This window comes from Gobius niger, assembly GCF_951799975.1.
Source record: "Gobius niger genome assembly, chromosome: 14".
NCBI lineage: Eukaryota > Metazoa > Chordata > Actinopteri > Gobiiformes > Gobiidae > Gobius > Gobius niger.
This window is the reverse complement of record NC_136865.1, coordinates 28,671,942-28,693,310: the sequence shown is the minus strand read 5'-3', so window position 1 is coordinate 28,693,310 and position 21,369 is coordinate 28,671,942. Positions and strand designations below refer to the sequence as shown.

The 21,369-nt window shown below is 42.5% G+C and overlaps 1 protein-coding gene across 4 annotated transcripts in view; it reads left to right on the top strand.

Moving 5' to 3' along the window:
* The window catches only part of LOC306973821 (chromodomain-helicase-DNA-binding protein 4-like), a 53,654-nt gene that overhangs the window by 10,815 nt on the left and 21,470 nt on the right, over positions 1–21,369 (top strand). For 2 of the 4 annotated variants that reach the window (XM_079570849.1, XM_079570851.1), the window contains exons 5-19: positions 2,494–2,612; positions 4,210–4,466; positions 8,740–8,867; positions 8,943–9,081; positions 9,159–9,328; positions 11,258–11,491; positions 11,577–11,780; positions 13,422–13,630; positions 15,260–15,391; positions 15,462–15,561; positions 16,244–16,435; positions 16,514–16,714; positions 18,126–18,263; positions 18,340–18,461; positions 21,167–21,340. In XM_079570849.1, the coding sequence (XP_079426975.1) occupies positions 2,494–2,612; positions 4,210–4,466; positions 8,740–8,867; positions 8,943–9,081; positions 9,159–9,328; positions 11,258–11,491; positions 11,577–11,780; positions 13,422–13,630; positions 15,260–15,391; positions 15,462–15,561; positions 16,244–16,435; positions 16,514–16,714; positions 18,126–18,263; positions 18,340–18,461; positions 21,167–21,340 (2,519 nt within the window). Of the gene's footprint in view, positions 1–2,493; positions 2,613–4,209; positions 4,467–8,739; positions 8,868–8,942; positions 9,082–9,155; positions 9,329–11,257; positions 11,492–11,576; positions 11,781–13,421; positions 13,631–15,259; positions 15,392–15,461; positions 15,562–16,243; positions 16,436–16,513; positions 16,715–18,125; positions 18,264–18,339; positions 18,462–21,166; positions 21,341–21,369 lie in introns of all 4 variants that reach the window. The other 2 variants (XM_079570850.1, XM_079570848.1) reach the window with 1 other exon arrangement.

Sequence of the window (21,369 nt, the reverse complement as noted above, 5' to 3'; positions counted from 1 at the left end):
ATAGGATTTCTTCTGGTACCTGCTTTTGATACTTTTGTTTCTTTGAGAACATTCGTCCATTTAAACGTGTGACTCCTGATATTGTCGCTTCTAAATTCCCACGATTCTCCTTTTGCGTTTCTCTGATCGTTTAATCCCGATATCCTTCGCCCGAGTCCACCGAGCGACTGACGAGTGAATCAAAAACCTGTTTATCTCCTCGTACAAAGACGGGGTCAAAAAGCGGCAGAGGAAAGTGGTGCGGCGTTGCCATGGAAACTGCATTATCGCCGCGGCGCTCGTGCGACTGTAATAATAATAAGTGTATGGACGAGGAGCCAGACGTGCTTTGTTTGGCGTCTCTGCGGTTTCTCCCGACTGCGCTACAGGTTTAGAGGCGGCGCGGAAACAAACGGGAGATTCAGAGCTAAAAATAAATAAAGATTCAACACGCGATTTTAAAATGGTGCCTTGTCAATTATTGATTAACGTGCGTCGCTGGCACGTACGCGGGGAAACTGCGGGGAAATCACGGTTTCACGGTCTGGAAAGTGGTTTTGATGGAAATAGGAGGAGCGTCACTGTGGGTTTTAGGCGATGGTGGAGTTTATTATAGGTCAAAAAAACAGCAGGTGAAATGAAGCACACGGACACGGAGCAGGATTACAATGTTACTTTCACTGAGTAGTTGATGTTTAGAGTGTTACAGTTATATCTTGAACATAATACTGAATAAGCCGAAAGCCCGTCTGGACAGTGCATGTGTGGGTCACTCAGGCTCCTAAACTTCGGCCCAAACAAACCACACCGGCATCGAAATGTGTGAGTGAGTTCAGGTGGAGCCTGAACACTCAAGTGTATTGAGCCATAAGAGTGAACAGTGCGGCTCACAGGCAGTGGTTTAAAGCGAGGGAAAAGTCAGGACGAGGGAATAGCGGGGCCATAGCGGGGCCATAGCGGGGCCATAGCGGGGCCATAGCGGGGCCATAGCGGGGCCATAGCGGGGACCATAGCGGGGACCATAGCGGGGGCCATAGCGGGGCCATAGCGGGGCCATAGCGGGGCCATAGCGGGACCATAGCAGAGCGACAGGACCTGGGATCCTGGGAAACACGGACATCGTCACTTTTGAAATAATTTAAAATCTTCTTGGAATCACAGAGAAAATCTTTTTTTCCATCTGTCAAATGAGCATTCCATGAGCGCTGTTGTACCTGCAGATCATCGTAAAATAATACAAAAAAAAGTAAATTTAGAGGCATAGCCTTGGTGTATGTCGATCTGGTCACAATTAAAACAAAGATTTTGTTTACTGTCCACCTCCTTATTGACAAATAGAAGGGAGATATGTTTTATGTCTCATTCCAGTTTAAATGTCCTGAATGTCGGCGACTTGAGGCCACAGTTTCAGACCCTGGACTTTGTCCAACAGTCGCCTTAAGGGTCAGACATGTTTTTCTCACATAGTTATTCCAACTATGTGAACAAAGACTGGACGTCACTTTTGAAGCGTCTCTACATATGAACAGTCGCTCAGTTCTTTCAGTTTCTGTCTGTCTCCATTCGCAGCCCTGGTTGTAAAAATAAACTTTAAGCTAATATTGTAGCAGCTCCACGCCGTTAAAAAATGCTTTAAATCATCAAGTTTCCAGCAGTTAAAATGGTTCAAATCACAGCTTTCTTCGTTGCTTTACGATAACTATCAATATTGTTTGGTAGCCAAAAGAAATTCCATTACCCATAATGCACCGGGCGACCCGGGAAGGGCATTCGGCTTATGGTCTATGTGGAATGGCTAACGTTGCTGACCCTGATATCGAGACTGTGAACCTAATCCCTTCTTAACCTCTTAACCCCCACCTGAACCGAGCACATTTTCCCCAGTTCGACTTTACCCAAATCCAATAACAAGCCCCATTTAGTTCATCCCATAAAGCCCTCTGCTGTTTTAATCCGTTATATTATGTTGAATATAGTATTTCCCTTCAGATTTGTTATTGTAAGCCTTAAGCCCAATGTTAAGGCGAGACATGTGAGTCCAACCAGAAGCACTTTTGTTTTGAACGGCACTTCAGGCTTTGCAGATGTTCGTTTAAAAACACCAGATGAAATGATTAAACCACACCTTTCCCATCCTTTTAGAGAGATCAGTCTTTTCTAGGGCATTCATGAGAAAACTGGGTTAAAATGTTTATTTCTGTGCACTTAAAGAAAAGAGCGTAACGTTCTCTCTTCAGGAGGCGCCCATTATCCTCTTCATACGTTCTAACGACGCGCTCTCGTCAAATGGAGCTCTTTTTTTTTAGTCCCTCAAAGCTGAAAGCGGCGTAATAACGGCCACTTAGGGTTCAAAATAACCTGCTTGATTACGCGTATTTGGCGTAAATGTACTCCAGTTGATATTCCCATTGATTTTTCCCGGTGTGTTTGACGAGCTGTAATCGTCGTGTCGAGATGTCGCACGTGTCCTGGACTGCGTGGTCGTTAATCAGGGCTTTCGCGTTTTGTTTCCAGGAGCCGAAGTCGTCGTCTCAGCTGCTGGACGACTGGGGCATGGAGGACATCGACCACGTGTTCTCTGAGGAGGACTATCGCTCGCTCACAAACTACAAGGCCTTCAGCCAGTTCGTCAGGTACTGCACAAGTGTTAAAAACTCATTCAGTTGAAGGTTTTACCCTAATATAGCTCAAAGGTTTCCCATCTCTCTGTAACGGCTGGACTTATCCACCTGAAACAAAAACTGTCATCGCCTTCTCTCTCAGCACAAATGAACTGAGGTCACATGACTGTCTCATAAATCCGTCCAAAAGCGGCGACAATAATCAGAATGATCAGATGTATTTTTTTTACATTTCTAACAACAATCTGATATTGATTGAAAACATTTGAGTGAAATCAACCCCTTAACTCCCACCTGAACCGAGCACATTTTCTCCAGTTTGGCTTTAACCCCAGTCCAAAAGCTTCTGGAAAAATAGCAACAAAACTGAGACGAAAACAATGATGGAAATGTGACATTTTTGCCACTTTTTCATCAATTTTTCGTCCTTTTTGTCAATGTTTTCTCACTTTTTTGTCACAAGAAATTGACGAAAAAATGACAAAAATGGGACAAAAAATGGGACAAAAATTTGCTAAAAATTTGACCAATGACAAAAATTATATTAAAAGATAAAATGACACAAATATGACCAAAATGCCCTGCCTTAAACCTTCTTTGCCACAGTTAAATTAGCAGATGGGACCAGTGTTACTATAACGAAGTCTTTTCTTACTGTTTATTTTCACCATATACTTTTAAAAGTGTTTTACTTTCGTAGTTAAAGGAACAGGCCACCGTTTTTACATACTGAGATATGCTCTTACCTCACTTTAGCCGAGTTAATATATCCCCGTCTGGTCTTTGTCCGTGCGCTCTGTCACGTAAACGGAGCACATACGCAGCCTCTCCCACATGTCATATAGCTCCAAAAAAGCACACGATAGAAGCTACCAAGCTCTTCCACGTGTTCCCTATTTAAATAAAGTTACGTGAAGTATATTTACACAGAAATGTAACATGTCGATTTTATAAGCAGATAAAAAGGGGGACTATATTGTGAGGCGTAATGATACGAGGAGCAAAACGTCCGCGCAGTAACTCCTAAAGGTTATTGACGGACGTGAGCGGGGAAGTCTTTAGGAGTTACTGCGCGGACGTTTTGCTCCTCGTATCATTACGCCTCACAATATAATCGTTAAGAAACTGACATTATCCTAGGGCTAGGCAATGTGGCCAAAAAAAAAAGTCGCCATTTTATTTAGTAAATGTTCTCCCATTTCATGTATATACTGTCTTTTAAAGCCATCTGCGTCTTCTTGGGGTCATGCCTGATTTAGACCCAGTTTTCTCTTGTTTTATTTCCGATTGTTTCGTCCTGGTTTAGTTTTGGGTAACCCTCGTTTTGTTCTGTCCCTGGTTTAGTCCTTTGTAGTTTGATTCCAGTCTCTGCTTTAATCTGGTTTAATTCCTGGTTTAGTCCAGATTGAGTCCGTGATATTGTCTGATTTTAGACCTGGTTTAGTTCTGCTTTAATCCTGACACTAAAAGCAGGAAGTGGAGAAAAGTGAGAGTATTTGAGCTCAAAGCGGCGTCAAACAGAAAACCCAGTGACTCTCGATATGACGATGTTACGATATGACCTCTGACCCCCCCTTTGTTTTAAACCCGCCCCGTTCCTCCCCCGCAGACCTCTGATTGCCGCGAAGAACCCAAAGATCGCCGTGTCCAAGATGATGATGGTGCTGGGGGCGAAATGGCGAGAGTTCAGCACCAACAACCCTCTGAGGGGAGGCGGAGTCGCCACCGCCACGCTCACCTCGTCCAGCGTCCCCAGCGCCGCGGACAGCATGGTGATGGAGACCGCTCCCGTGGCAGCGCCCCCTGCAGCCCCGGAGCCGCCGCCCGCACCGCCCGTCCGCAAGGCCAAGACCAAGGAGGGCAAAGGTGGGAGACGCACAAATACTACACAAGTACACTTTAAACTACGTACTTTAATATGGATCAGAAATAACATTCTTAGAGTAGTGTTTTGAGCCACTAGCGCTGACCTTTTGTCTATGGGTAGTTAAATCACCTTACCCTTTGTCTATGGGTAGTTAAATCACCTTACCTTTTGTCTATGGGTAGTTAAATCACCTTACCTTTTGTCTATGGGTAGTTAAATCTCCTTACCTTTTGTCTATGGGTAGTTAAATCTCCTTACCTTTTGTCTATGGGTAGTTAAATCACCTTACCTTTTGTCTATGGGTAGTTAAATCACCTTACCTTTTGTCTATGGGTAGTTAAATCACCTTACCTTTTGTCTATGGGTAGTTAAATCTCCTTACCTTTTGTCTATGGGTAGTTAAATCTCCTTACCTTTTGTCTATGGGTAGTTAAATCACCTTACCCTTTGTCTATGGGTAGATAAATCTCCTTACCTTTGTCTACGGGTAGTTAAATCACCTTACCCTTTGTCTATGGGTAGTTAAATCACCTTACCCTTTGTCTATGGGTAGTTAAATCACCTTACCCTTTGTCTATGGGTAGTTAAATCACCTTACCCTTTGTCTATGGGTAGATAAATCACCTTACCTTTGTCTATGGGTAGTTAAATCACCTTGTGTTTTGTCTATGGGTAGTTAAATCTCCTTACCCTTTGTCTATGGGTAGTTAAATCACCTTACCCTTTGTCTATGGGTAGTTTTATCACCTTACCTTTTGTCTATGGGTAGTTTTATCACCTTACCTTTTGTCTATGGGTAGTTAAATCACCTTACCCTTTGTCTATGGGTAGTTAAATCACCTTACCTTTAGTCTATGGGTAGTCAAATCACCTTTCCTTTTGTCTATGGGTAGTTAAATCACCTTTCCTTTTGTCTATGGGTAGTCAAATCACCTTGCCTTTTGTCTATGGGTAGTTAAATCACCTTACCCTTTGTCTATGGGTAGTTAAATCACCTTACCCTTTGTCTATGGGAAGTTAAATCACCTTGTGTTTTGTCTATGGGTAGTTAAATCACCTTGTGTTTTGTCTATGGGTAGTTAAATCACCTTGTGTTTTGTCTATGGGTAGTTAAATCACCTTGTGTTTTGTCTATGGGTAGTTAAATCACCTTTCCCTTTGTCTATGGGTAGTTAAATCACCTTACCTTTTGTCTATGGGTAGTTGTATCACCTTGCCTTTTGTCTATGGGTAGTTAAATCACCTTACCCTTTGTCTATGGGTAGTTAAATCACCTTACCCTTTGTCTATGGGAAGTTAAATCACCTTACCCTTTGTCTATGGGTAGTTAAATCACCTTACCCTTCATATATGGGTAGTTAAATCACCTTACCCTTTGTCTATGGGTAGTTAAATCACCTTACCCTTTGTCTATGGGTAGTTAAATCACTGTACCTTTTGTCTATGGGTAGTTAAATCACCTTACCCTTTGTCTATGGGAAGTTAAATCACCTTACCCTTCATATATGGGTAGTTAAATCACCTTACCCTTTGTCTATGGGTAGTTAAATCACCTTACCCTTTGTCTATGGGTAGTTAAATCACTGTACCTTTTGTCTATGGGTAGTTAAATCACCTTACCCTTTGTCTATGGGAAGTTAAATCACCTTACCCTTTGTCTATGGGAAGTTAAATCACCTTACCCTTTGTCTATGGGTAGTTAAATCACCTTACCCTTTGTCTATGGGTAGTTAAATCACCTTACCCTTCATATATGGGTAGTTAAATCACCTTACCCTTTGTCTATGGGTAGTTAAATCACCTTACCCTTTGTCTATGAGTAGTTTTCATTGGTCCGTAACCATGGCAACAGGCTAAACTGCTGCAGTTAAGTTTTCCGACGTTTGACAACTTCACGTGGAAAAAAAAAAATCCTTTAAGTGAATTGAGCTACAGATTTTTTTGGAGCTGTGATTGACACCAGGCTCCGGATCCTTTGTTCCTTTTGTTCTTTTCGTTTCAAAAGGTGAGTGTGACTAAATGACAGGCGCTAACTGCGGTTTGCTAACACCGGCTCGGGGAGTTCAGTTTCCTCCGACGGGCTTTCGCTAATTAACACATCGGCTCACGCTCGTCGTGTTTTTTTCAGAGGCAGGTCTTGCGTAGGAGAAAGTGTAGAAACGAAGCCTTTTTCTTTCAGACAGTTCAGGAATGTAGCCCTGCAATGTAAACAAAATGGACGTATTTTTGATTTGTAGTTTAACAATAATATTACTCTACGGAAATAAGTGGCACAATGATTGTATCGTTTCAAGTTCATTATTTGTCCTAGGGAACATTTTGTCGTCATTTTTAGTCAAAGTAATAACATTAGGCAGTGTTTGTTACCATGGAGATCCGCCATGTTTGTGGCTGCCTTTGGCCCTATTCTCGATGATGGGATTTAGCTGATTGTAACCTAATGTAGAGCCGAGTACAGGCTCTGATCACACAGAAATATTACATTTACCCTGGATTTTCTTGAGTAAGGCTTTTCTGACATTAATTATCAAATTATTTTTTCCATACACAATGACGGTTTATGTTTTTGAATATAAAAATATCTTCATTTTGCCTGGAGACATGGTCAGATATATTGTTTTAGGTGTAAAATAGTTTTGGGCCTTTTATCTGTTACAGCAGAAGTTGCAAAATTCACAGTTACCAGAGAGATCCGCCATGTTTGTGGCTTTTTGCATACATTTTTCAGAGACTAACGCTGGCTAAAAACAGTATAAAAAGTGAAAACGAAATCTCCGTGAGCTGCTGAGACACTTGTGGTAAATACATTTAACTCACTGTAGTGTCCAAGTGTTTTTATGTGAACAATAACTCCGGTATTTTAACTTTTCTCCATTGGTTTATTTGGTCGGGACAGTGCATGTTCATGACCACACATGGGCCTCATGCATGTAAACACGCCACGCCAGATTATAGCCTTGTACATGTTTTTAGTGGTAGGGGAAACCGGAGTACCCAGAGGAAACCTACAGGCACAGGTGAACATAGAAACTCCACAGAAAGGCCCCGGACCTGGTGGGAATCTAACACGGACCTTCTGGTTGTGAAGCACAAGCGCACTGCAAATCCCATGATGCTTGGCGAGATGACATCACAATCCTGAACTCTTTGCTCTTTTGCTGCTCATGATCATTAGTAAAAAGTCGTCCCGTAACCAAGGGCTCACACCACTTTTGTGTCTTGAGCGACTCAACGTGTTATGTTCATTTTATGCACTTGTATAATAACTAATCCCTTGTTTTATCTCACAAACCAGTACAAATGGTCAATATATATCACCTGAATCAGGGATAGGCAACTTTGCTTGGCAGAGGGACGATTTTCTTCATTGAAAAAAGACCAAGGGCCGAACCTGCCAATTTTAGCCCAGAGTAAAGCACCATTTTCCTACGAATGCCAGCATTTCTGTACATTATGGTCATACCGTTAAACGCTGAAAAAAGTTTAGGTTCTACTGATATCTAAAGCAGGTACCTTTCTTTTTCATTCCATTTTTTCAATTTCTTGTCCAATGTTTGCCCCATTTCACCCAAAAAAAATGTCATATTATCTTTCCCCATTTTTTTTCTTGTTTTCACAATTGTTTTTCCTTCTTACTATTATTTCCTAACTGATTCCCTATTTTTTTCCCCCCAAGCCATTTTAACATGATTTCCCCAATTTTTTTGCCAAATTTCCCCCCAATTTTTTCCCAGGGTTAAGCACTGTCCTGTCATTGGAGATGAACCCGATATTGTAAATATGCACACAAACGCTTCCACACATTATTGTTCTGTTTTCTGGTTCTAGACAACACATATTTTAGTATAGATGTCGGATAAAGCATTGTTCAGATATTGAACGGTACCCAGCCCTATACATGACCCAATTGGGTGGGGTTTTTTGAAAAATTTGACTGTAATTTTGCACATTTTTAGAGCATTCAATCAGGCATTTCACCTCTGATTTATGTCATCATATCATCTTCAAAATCATTCAAAACATCCCGAGGGCCAGAGGTTCTATGTCGGAGGGTTATGCAACTTTTAATGTGGGGGGAAAGAAAGTTATTTGTGTGTATTTGACCTTGTAGTGACCCAGGGTTTGTATGATTTGTCATTGTTGTGTCACAATCATCCAGCTCAAATTAGTTTGTCCAAAGTGTCCAGATACTTTGGTTAACTCGTAAAAAGTAGGGACTAAAACATGTGAACTGCACATTTCGAGTGTCTGACGCTGTTCCTTTTATTCCAGGACCAAACGCTCGCAAGAAATCCAAATCAGCCTCAAAACCTCAGGAGAAGAAAAGCAACGCCAAAACCAAGAAAGTGGCTCCGCTCAAAATCAAACTGGGAGGTTTCAACAAGAGGAAACGCTCCTCGGTAACTCCACCCCTCTAAACTTAACAGGTTTTTTAAAATCAGGAGAGTCGTAATCTGTGATCTCTTGTTCTCCAGAGCGAGGAGGACGAGCCGGACGTGGAGAGCGACTTCGACGACCTCAGCATGAACAGCGTCTCCGTGTCCGAAGGCTCCAACTCCCGCAGCAGCAGGACCAAGAAGAAGCCGCCCAAAAACAAGCCCAAGAGGAAGAAGGGTGAGTTTAACATGACCAGAGCGTCTTTTCTCCAGGCCGTTTTTAACCCTTGTGTTTTGGTTTCTCGTCGGCAGCAGACGCGGAGGACGGCGACGGCTACGAGACCGACCACCAGGACTACTGCGAGGTGTGTCAGCAGGGCGGGGAGATCATCCTGTGCGACACCTGCCCCAGAGCCTACCACATGGTGTGTGTGGACCCCGACATGGAGAAGGCCCCCGAGGGCACGTGGAGCTGCCCGCACTGTGTAAGAGCAAACCTCCATGTATTCAACACTGTGGTGATACAAGACACTTTCCACTATGTTTTTTCCTTCATATGCAGCTTTTATGTTCCTAGATGGTATTATTGTTTCAATTTGAAGCTGCCCATACAGAGAAATTCACTACTTGTATTAGAATATAATGGGAAACTGTTTTTTTCCCCCCAGTTCAAGTGCGTTTTCCAACTCTGGTCAAAACAAAATGAGTAAAATGAGCGCCCGAGCCCACGTGAACACCGCCGTAATTTCATAAACATTCTTTGAGGGTAGCCATAGCAACACGCCATAAACATGAAAACCACATAACTGCAGCCGTGGAGGTTTTAACTTGATCACGGCTGAATAACTCAAGAAGCAAATATGAGATGTTGCTACCACCAGATTTTAAAATTGTTTTACTTGTGTGAAAGGGGCTTCCTTTGTTGTTATGTTCACAACCCAATAGCCACTCTTTTAAAGAAATGGCGCTTAAGTGTTGCCTCTCACACACGATAACTAAGCTGCAACAAAAGGTCCAGTTTTCTATCATTGACCCTGAAAAGTAATGAAATTGGACACGACTAACATTTTGATTTACGTTTGCTTCCTCCTTCATGTTATTCGTTCCTATGGACTTTCCACTGAAACCTTTTGTTCCTCCTGCAGGTCATTATTGAACACAGGCTTGTCAGTCTGACCTCCATGTGTTTGCAAGTTGGCCATTTTAAACTCACTACTGCCACCTCAGGTCATCCGTGTAACTGCACCTTCTATATTAAGCTCGTGCATGACGGCAATTTGGGCCCAAAGCAGCAACTTTGTGCAGGATTTTAGAGGCAGGTCTGAGCTCATTCGACACATTAGGACATGGCTGTCCCTTTAACATGCGCAACATCGCTCTAATTTTATCCCTTCACCATTTTTATGGTTTATTTATATTGTAAATAATGAAGCTGGCTCCAAACATGCAGCATGAACGAGCTTCAGCCTGTGCTGAACGCTATGGGGAAACATTCTTCATTTCAGTCTTTGTTTTTCATAATCTCCTGCTGAAACTGCAACAAAAAGCAAATTTAAGGCCAAAACTGTTATACACCTAATTGGAATAATCAATTTCACCTTCTTTTTTTTGTGTGTGCACGAAGAAAAAAATAATAATTATGATTCCACGTCAGAAACCGTGTTAATTTTGACAACATGTTTTAATTTAGTCTTAGTCTTTTGACTAAATTTACTTGCAATTTTAGTCGACTAAATCTCAACTAAAATTGAATTATATTTTTGTCGACTTTGCATTTATAATAATCTTTATATTCATACTTAATCCAGGTCTTCTGCTTCATGGAGCTGCTCCACATGAACAAAGCTCCGCGCTGCTCCTTTGACTGTGAACTTCAGTCTGTCAATAGAAGTTTGGATTCGGAGTTTAGTCCCTCCTTTTCATTTTTATTTCGTCTTATTTTAGTCGACTAAAATATCTGGACATTTTAGTCATAGCTTTAGTCTCATGAAAACCTTTAAATTTAGTTTTAGTCCAATTTTAGTCGACGAAATTAACACAGAAATAATACAGAAAATCCCGAGTGTGAAGTAATATTTCTGTACAGTCACATCTACTGGTATAAACATGTGAGTCAGGTCAAAATCAGCAAAATCCTGTTATAGTGAATGGGTGAATAGTTTCATTGGACCCAGAGAGCGATGACATCATCACTTAACAAGAGGATAGAGATTACACAACAGCAGCAAACGAAGTGGGTGATGATGAGTAACAATTTAGATGCTGCTTCTTCTCATCTCGAACACAATCTACAAACATTTAGGTGAATATAGTGAAGTAAAGAAGAGCAAAAATCGTATGTGTAAGAAGGTAGAAGTAGAAGTAACCTCCTTTCACAGCATGAATTGATGGTTGAACTTTTCCCGCCTGCGCAGGAGAAGGAGGGCATCCAGTGGGAGGCCCGCGAGGAGGTGTCCGAGGGCGAGGAGGACAACGGCGACGCAGGAGAGCACGAAGAGGACGACCTCCACATGGAGTTCTGCCGCGTTTGCAAAGACGGCGGCGAGCTCCTCTGCTGCGACTCCTGCCCCTCGTCCTACCACATCCACTGCCTCAACCCGCCGCTGCCCGAGATCCCCAACGGCGAGTGGATCTGCCCGCGCTGCACGGTCAGGACGCGCCACACCTGGGGGGGGTCTGATTCACCCTCACGTGCCAGTCGTGAAAACCCCTGTGATCTTTCTCCTCCTCCAGTGCCCGCCGCTGAAGGCCAAGGTGCAGAAGATCCTGACGTGGCGTTGGGGCGACCCTCCTCCCCCCACCATCGTGCCCCGCCCCCCGGACCTCGCCGCCGACGCCCCGGACCCCGCTCCCCTGGCAGGGCGTCCCGATAGAGAGTTCTTCCTCAAGTGGTCCAACATGTCGTACTGGCACTGCTCCTGGGTCACGGAGCTGCAGGTGAGGTTCTCAACAGAAGCAACTTAAAGGCGTATTATGCAGCTTTTTATGAGGAAGAAAAAGTTTATATTTGTGCGTATTTGCCCTTGTAGTGACTCAGCGGCTATACATGTGTTCCGGCGGCCATTTTGAATACCTAAGTAGAATTATGCAGAACTACAACACGCAATAATATCTCCACTCAGGAAGGAAATGAAAGGCAACTGATTGACGGTGGCATTTTTATGTACTCGTAATCATTGCTCAAGAAGATAGCAGTAAAAACACGGCCCCAGAGACGTCAGTGTTTAAGCTGCTCGAGATGTTAGCATGCTACCGGTTAGCACCTGTCATCAACTGAGGAAACAACACAGTAACAGCTCTGAACTCTGTCACATGTTGTATCCAAGGCTAGATGTTTGTGGTTCAGGGCTTTCTCTTGGATAGGTCAGGGATATGCTGTTGAAGCTAAATGCTAACAAGTAGCATGCTAATGTTTTGAGCAGCTTAAACACTGACTCACTGCTTTCTTTACATAAGGCCGTGTTTTAACTCTTCTCTTCATGAGCAAAGAGTTCATAAAAATGCCACTGTCAATCAAATGTTTCATTTTCATCCTGAGTACAGATATTGTTGCAGTACTGCATACTACTTCGGTGTTCAAAATGGCCGCCATTACAACAAAGGTCACATGACTGAATGGTATGTGTCGTCTGTGGTCTCTACAGCTCTCCAGGATCAATTGTTTGGAAGGTTTTGTCTCAAGAAAACCTTCCAAACAACTGATCCTGGAGTGTCTGAGAGATCACTGGGATGGAAAGTAAAGGCACCATGCTAAGAATATAAATTATTTTTCCACATAAAAAGTTGCATAATGCACCTTTTAACCCCTTAACTCCCACCTGAACCGAGCACATTTTCTCCAGTTTGGCTTTACCCCAGTCCAAAAGCTTCTGGAAAAAAAAAGGTGTGATAATAGCGACAGAACTGAGACGAAAACAATGATGGAAATGTGACTAAAAAGTGAGAAAATTTTGTCAAAAAAGTGATGAAAAAATGACAAAAAATGTGACTAAAAAATGATAAAAATAACCAAAAATGGACAAAAAAAATACAAAAATATGACCAAAAATGACCAAAAAAATGACAAAAATGTGATAAAAATTTTACGACAAATGACACAAAAAATGACCAAAGAGTGACAAAAAATTGACGGAAAAATGACACAAAAAATGACAAAAATGTGACAAAAAGTGGGGGGAAAAAATGAAGAAAAAAAATTACAAAAAAGTTACAAAAATTGTGGATCTTTTTCCTCACGTCATCAGATTTTTTTTCCATTTAGATGAGTTTTATAGATCTTGGCTTTCAAATGAGGCGTACACTGGCCTTGGGTGGATTTGGGTAAAGCTGAACTGGAGAAAATGCTCTCAGTTCAGGCGGGAGTTAAGAGGTTAAGGAACAAGGACTCGTTAGCAACTGTTCACATTATAAACGGCTGTGACCTCTTTAGTTGCTCCTACAGATTCCAAACCTTCCAACTTGCAATTCATGTCATTTATGTCCCTAATCTAATTCCCTCCTCACCTGCAGAGTCTCGCCTTAACGCCGCTCTCTGCCTGTTATGAACAAAAATACTCAGACCTGCTGATTTGCTTTTAGCTGGAGCTGCACTGCCAGGCCAAGTTCAGGAACTACCAGAGGAAGACGGACATGGACGAGCCGCCGCCCATCGACTTCGGGGAGGAAGGCGACGACCGCAGCTCCAAGAAGAAGAACAAGGACCCCATGTACGCGCAGCTGGAGGAGCGCTACCTCCGATACGGCATCAAGTGGGAGTGGCTCATGATCCACCGCATCATCAACCACAGGTCAGCGTTTAGCTCAGTGTGTCTGTGCAAACAGTAATACAGCGTCATTACACTTGATCTGTTATTAGCAAAACTGTGATTATTTGTATGGTATTATTTTGGAGGCGTGGAGGTTTTGACAAGCCTCTCCCGGTGTCACGTTGTTCAAGCTTTCATTTGCGAACTCGTGCCTCTCGCTGTAGCCTTAGCTTTTAGCTCACGGTTAGCTTTTTTTGTTTTCTTCATTGCAGTAAGAGTAACCTCAACTTTTTGCCAGTTACTTGCTTTCTTTCTGCTGCTCGATTATCATTTTTAGAAAATCTTAACACATCGTGGCTGCGCTGTTTTTGGGCTTTAGCTGTAGATTGCCATTTTTTCATGATATTTGTAGCACCACAACATGTTGTATGTTATAGCTATGGACACATGATATGGCTCGTTTGAAAAGTGAGACTCTAAGCTCTCTGTAGGTGAAAACAGTTTAATTCTACGTGCCTCGGTTCCTGAGAAATCTAAGCTAAACAGAGGCTAGTTTTGATCAACATCAGATTATTTTCTAGAAACTGAGATAACAGGGGTTTTATGAAACACTCTTCTTTCTGATTAACTCCTCTCCTCCCTGGACGGACACTAATGTTATGTGAAGAGGCAAATGCCTAAATAAATTTGTTTCAAGTCAATTTTCAACGACAACATTGTTGACACGTTTTGAAACACGCGTGTTCTCGGTCCCTTTTTATAGCGTGTGCTTTTAAACAGCCTGGTTCTGGATTGAAGACTTTAACAGGATGTTTCTCAGTCGTCCTTGGACCGATTTTGACCTTTTAAAAACTCAGAGAAATGTTGAAATCTCAACTGTTTCTGCTTCATGAAACCCGCTCCAGAGAGCGAGAGAGAAGTGTTGGCTTTACAACACCACGCCCCCTCGGACAGAAAAAAAAAGCACAATAATATATCAAATGTCTAGATCGTGACTTAAGTTTTTTTAATCATCATTTATTTCACTTCTGATCATCACAGGAATACCAACATCACACATAAGGTTTATTAGAGTGTCTAGTTTCGTAATAAATAAAAAACAACGCAAAAATGAGTTTTTTTCGTTTTCTTCATTGCAGTACGAGTAACCTCCACTTTTCGCCAGTTACTTCCTCACTCCAAACTTTTTTTCTGCTGCTGGATTACTTTTCTTTTTTTTTTTAATCTTAAGTGGTACAGGGGTTGCAGATACTGGTACACAAGCCTAGAGCGCCCTCTAATGGCTCTCAGTGTGAACATAACAAACATGCGAAATTATCTATTTTGATGTATAAGTCGCACCCCCAGCCAAACTATAGAAGAAAAGGGCAACTTATAGTTTGGAAAATACAGTAAACACAAACCAAAGTAACTAGTTTTTCAGCAAAGTGTTTCAAAAGAAAACTTGAAGTCCCCTGTCATTGGGCAAGGCAGTGTCCATCTGTGGCACCAAGTCTTAATCTGACAGGGGAAGATGAAGCAAAGGCCATATTCATCCCAGTCACCTCTGACGTGAGCTTAGGCTGGTTCATGCTGTGGACACACTTCACATCTCAATAAATCAGGCTGCTTCTGTCATCAAATACCTGCTCTGTGAACGATAATCTCCTAATCCTCTCCTTTTCTCTCCAGTGTGGACAAGAAACACAACGTGCACTACCTGATCAAGTGGCGGGAGCTGTCGTACGACCAGGCCACGTGGGAGGCCGACGACATGGACGTCCCGGAGTTCGACCAGTACAAGCTGCAGTACTGGAACCACCGGTGAGAATCAAACCCAGCGTCTGTCGTTATGTTTTGGCTGCTCGGTTCCTGAACTGTGGCGCTTTTGCAGGGAGCTGATGATCGGAGAAGAGGGTAAACCCGGAAAGAAACTCAAAGTGAAAGGAAGAACGAAGAAACCAGACCGACCTCCGGAAAACCCAGTCATCGACGTAAGTTTGCTGTTTTGTAAACGTAAATTTGTTTGATGCATTCAATTGGCATTAACCTCTTAACCCCCACCTTGACTGAGTGCATTTTCTCCAGTTCAGCTTTACCCAAATCTAAAAGGAAGACCTAGAAAAAGTGTATTGTGTTGTCGTCATCACTTTTGCCACTTTTTCATCTAGATTTTGTAACTTTTTTGTAGCTTTCTTGTGACTTTTTTGCCTTGTTTTTGCTGCCATTTTGAATTTTTTTTTGTGGCGTTTTCATCCTCGATTGTCCCTCTTTTGTTGCTTTTTTGTCACTTTTTCATGCCTCTTTGTCCCGTCCGTTTTTTTGTCGCTATTTTCACACTTTTTTTCAAGAAGCTTTTAGATTTGGGTAATGCCAAACTGGGGAAAAGTGGTTTAATCTGAATATCTTTCAATATAATGACATTTCTAGGCCATTTTAACTGCATACTTTTGTCGAAAATACAAAGAAATATGATCAAAAGCACATTGAACTGAGGTTTTGGCTAAAGTTTTCCTTCATTCCTCTGTTTGATGGAGTGTTTTGCAAATCTTAAAGGAAACATTCACAGATTTGTGGCATAACAAGTGCAGTATTTGCTCTTTAAATGTGATATGTTTCTCCCTGTGAACCTGTTTTGACACTTTGCGTTCTAACTTCTGTTTCCTTGTTTTTTAGCCCACGATAAAGTTCGACCGCCAGCCGGATTACCTGGACAGCACCGGGGGCACGCTGCACCCGTACCAGCTGGAGGGCCTGAACTGGCTGCGCTTCTCCTGGGCGCAGGGCACGGACACCATCCTCGCCGACGAGATGGGGCTGGGCAAAACCGTGCAGACCGCCACCTTCCTGTACTCGCTCTACAAAGAGGTGCGTTCAGCGCGAATGAGGCCCCCGGGCTGTGATGAATGAAGCTCTAAGGGTTTGTTTTGGTTTTCCGCTCCGTAGGGTCACTCCAAGGGGCCGTTCCTGGTCGGCGCCCCGCTCTCCACCATCATCAACTGGGAGAGGGAGTTCGAGATGTGGGCTCCGGACATGTACGTGGTGACGTACGTGGGAGACAAGGACAGCAGAGCCGTCATCAGGGAGAACGAGTTCTCATTTGAGGACAACGCCATCCGAGGAGGGAAGAAGGCCTCCAGGATGAAGGTAAGGGAGCGTCGAAGGTGTTTTTGTTTTAGCGTAAGATTCTTAGTGTAAGAATTCAGACCAGAAGAGCCCTTCGGTCCGCTTGTTTTTCCCGGATCAAAAGCAAACTTTTTTTCCGTTTGGAAGCGAACAGAGACCACCTGAAAAAGTGGGTCTCAGTCCGGTTCTTAGATCAGGATTCGTTTGTTGTATTCACATACATAAACATTCCGTTTTAAAGTGGACCAAACGGTGCAGGTCTGAACACACCCTTGTTTTTGCTTCAAAACTTTAAATTTAACACGGAAAACAAACCTTATATTTATTGTGCAAAAATGCATTAAGGCGAGACACGGCAGGTGAAAGTATTGATATTTCATGCAGTGGTCGGTTTCCTCCCTTAAAGGGACTGTGCTAGTTGGTCATTTTATACTCACTACTGCCACCTCGGGTCATATCTGTAACTGCAGCTTCTATATTAAGCTTGTGCATGACGGCACTTCGGACCTGAATTAACAACTATTTGAATGACTTTGATTTTAGAGGCAGTTGTGGTGAACAGGTCTGAGCTCATTCTACACATTAGGACTTTGCTGGAACATGTGGGGGGAGGAAAATACTTTGTTTTGACATTTTTAAACTCTGACATGAAGATGTTACAGGGACTATACAGAGTAATATAATAATGAAGACTAAATATTACCCTGTACACTGCTTATTTTATGATTGTTTTAATATCTAATTTCCAGCCTGATTTGTTCAGCTTCAATTTTTTCACTTATGATTAGCTTATTCAAAAACTAAACAAGATCCAAAATCCAGTTTATATCTGGGTCTATCCATTATTTAGATTTCGTCTGCTTAAAAATTGTCAACATTGACGATATTTTCAGCACAGAAAATGACAGAAAACTGCAATGCATTTTTTCCTCATATTTATATCGGTTATTGTTCTGCTTAAGTATCAAATCTCCTAAATGCATTTATTTTTCCCATTCACCTGCAGCGTCTCTCCTTGAAAGCAATAAATATGAGTCCAACTGGCATCAAATGTACAGTTCTTAGATTAAAATGTCATTGCTCTGCTTTTTCTACTGCACAAGTTCACATTCTGCTGCAGGCTTGGCTGAAATAGTTTGACTATTGAAATTTGAGCTCATTTCTCGTGTTGATTGAATGTTTCCAGATCTAAAATTAAATACGTCCAGATTTCTTTGCATTCATGGCGTTAAAAATGAGGTATTTGGGCATTAAAAGTCATTACATTTGACTTGCTGCCACCTGTAGAAAACGCCTTTAAGCTAATCAAGTTACATTAAGTAAAGTATAACATTTAGACCAACAGCTCGAGAGAATAGATTTGAATTTAAATAGATATAAAAACACATGAAGAACCATTTGCTGAGTGTTGTTTGTGTGTTTGCTCCTGCAGAAAGACTCGTCTCTGAAGTTCCACGTGCTGCTCACGTCCTACGAGCTCATCACCATCGACATGGCCATCCTGGGCTCCATCGACTGGGCCTGTCTGGTGGTGGACGAGGCTCACAGGCTCAAGAACAACCAGTCCAAGGTGCTTAAATCACTCACTGCAGGCGTTTGTTTTGTATCGAGAGCTGTGAGTTTAAAACCGGTGTCTTGGTTTGTAGTTTTTCCGAGTCCTGAACAACTACTCGCTCCAACACAAGCTGCTGCTGACGGGAACTCCTCTGCAGAACAACCTGGAGGAGCTGTTCCACCTGCTCAACTTCCTCACGCCGGAGAGATTCAGGTCTGCTCAATGTTATCTGTCATTTGTTTGCATAAAGAATGGCGTTCCTATTGTCAAATACTTTCCCAAGTTCATAAAAAGGCTGATATCTCGGGAAGCAAAAGTGACTTCCCGTTTTTTTGCATTGAAAGACCCCAACTCCCGAGGCCTCAGGAGAAAATCCGTCTCAAGTTTGTGCACTTGTTGTATCGGCTATATTTTATGTTGTCGACCAGGGTTAGGCAAGTTTGTGTCACGGAGGCCGTTTTTCATCATCGCCAAAACACCAAAGGTCGACCCTCACCAGTGTAGCCTAAAGTAAAGAACCATTTTCTGCAAATGCAAAGGTTTTACATCAGTGGTTCTAAAGTGGTCCGGCTCCGAGACCCGCCATTACCTTAATGACCAGCTGCGACCCAAATAAAACTGTAATTTGTCATATATCATATAAAATATAGTATTTACCATACGTTTTATTGAACAAGCTGTAGATTTGCTTTTAAGACTGAAATTATAATCAAAACAACCCAATAATATTAATTTTAACAAACACTGTTTCCGTGTAGTTTCAGAAAAAAAAAGTTCCCTACAGGCTCATGACCCACTTTTGAGTCCTGACCCACCAGTTGAGAATCACAGGACATTTATAAAAAATACACTATAAAAAGACACTATTTCTCGCATTTTTAGAGTTATTTAACAGGTATTTGATCGCTTATTTGCATAATCATATTTCTCAAAATCATATTGGGGGCCAGAGGTTCTTCTGTGCTGTAGGGCCTGATTTGGCCCTTGGCCTCAGAAATATATCCATTAGAGGTCGACCGATGGGGGTTGTTATGTCTTAAACCTTTACTATAATAATATGTGTTTAACTATAGGCTATAATTGAAATATTGGCTTATATATTGGCTATTGGCCAACCCCTTTATATCAGAATCAGACCCCAAGTATAATATCAGAAATAGGGTTGGGCGATGTCCCCTTAATTGGCCGTTGACGATGTTTACAGTGAACCATCGTGATGGACGATGATATCGTCCATTTTTCATTATAAGCATTTTTAAAGACATTTACATAGCCTATATATATGCTGCATATTACTATGTATGTTAGGAAGATGTGAGATTGCAGGATAAATGGATCTAAACTAAACATGATCTGAACAGAGTCACGGAACATGACTTTTGCAAAAGAAATGTGTTAAAACTCGTGCGTAAAGTCTGAGAGGAGAACGACTTATTCAGCGCGTCAACTCCAAGGCTCTTCTCCACTAATACAAATGTAAATCGGAGCTTATTATTTGCATTTGCTCAGTTTTAACGTAATGTTTAAGAGAAACAGTGGGTGAATGGGACAATATTTAGAAGTTTGCGTCGTAGCTTATGTTTTTGAAGCCGCTCCACGCGCTGCCCGGTCCGTGTGATCGTAACCTCTTAACTCCTGCACCGCGCCTTTCTCTCTCCTCTTTCCTCTCCTCGTTCTTCGTGAGAATAATCCGCGCGCTCAGCTAGCTCCGATGTGAGCGCCATCTCATTTTAAAACGGTTTAAGTTTCAATACGCAGCAAAGCAAAGCAAAACCACGCGCTGTTAAACTCTGAGCTGCAGAGAGAGAGAGAGAGAGAGCCCTGCGCGTCAGAAATAGAGCAGCGCTGCGTCTTTACGTTAATAATTACGGCGAACACATCGTGGCTTCTGGCAGGTACTGACACTAGCGTGCATATTAGTTACATCCGTGATTTAATTTACAGTTCAATCCCTGCACAGTTTGTAGGTTTACAAGGCCCACAGAAGATCAGTGCGTGTTTCTGACAGGAGGGGGCGTGGCATCACGATGGTGACTCTCCATCGTGATGTTGCTCATCCATCGCCGATGGACGATGATATCGTCCATCGGCGCCAAAGTGAAGGCGCTCTTGTCGCTATAGAGTTTGGCATTAGCTAAAAACAGGATAAAAAGTGAAGAGAAAGCCGTGGAGCAGCTCTGTTAGATGCTGAGTCACACAGAAGTCTGTCTAGTTTGCTTAAACTCTTTTCACTTTGGCGGCGAAAGAAAAAAAGTCTCTCGTATGGGACAAAGTGCCGCCAAAGTGAAGGAGAAATAGAGCTTGGACTGATTTTATTTGGACCATAAACAAAACATAAAAACACAAACTTAAGACTTGAAGTCCCCTGTCATTGGGCAAGGCAGTGTCCATCTATGGCACCAAGTCTTAATCTGACAGGGGAAGATGAAGCAAAGGCCATATTCATCCCAGTCACCTCTGACGTGAGCTTAGGCTGGTTCATGCTGTGGGCACACTTACGGAAAACTTAAAATGGACGATGATATCGTCCATCGGCACAACCCTAATCAGAAACCATGCTGCACTGCAATCCTTTGAGTCAAACCATTTGTATTATGATTGTTTGGGCATCAATCAGTGTTGGAATCGTTAAAACCTGATGTGGTGCTAAAGAGTTTAAGCAAACTAGACAGACTTCTGTGTGACTCAGCATCTAACAGAGCTGCTCCACGGCTTTCTCTTCACTTTTTATCCTGTTTTTAGCTAATGCCAAACTCTATAGCGACAAAAGTGCCGTCCTAACTATTTCTCAAAAGTCTTGAACCTTGTAGATCCTGTTGAACATTTCTAAAAGTCATTAAATTTGTCCTGCTTCAAACACGAGTGAAGTACAGATATTTGTGAAGTGTTTGATCTAACCTTTGTCGCCCCTCGTGCAGTAATCTGGAGGGTTTCCTGGAGGAGTTTGCGGACATCGCGAAGGAAGACCAGATCAAGAAGCTCCACGACATGCTGGGTCCTCACATGCTGCGGCGACTGAAGGCCGACGTCTTCAAACACATGCCGTCGAAAACCGAGCTGATCGTCCGAGTGGAGCTCAGCCCGATGCAGAAGTACGAGCCCGGGGAGCGCAGTACTACGT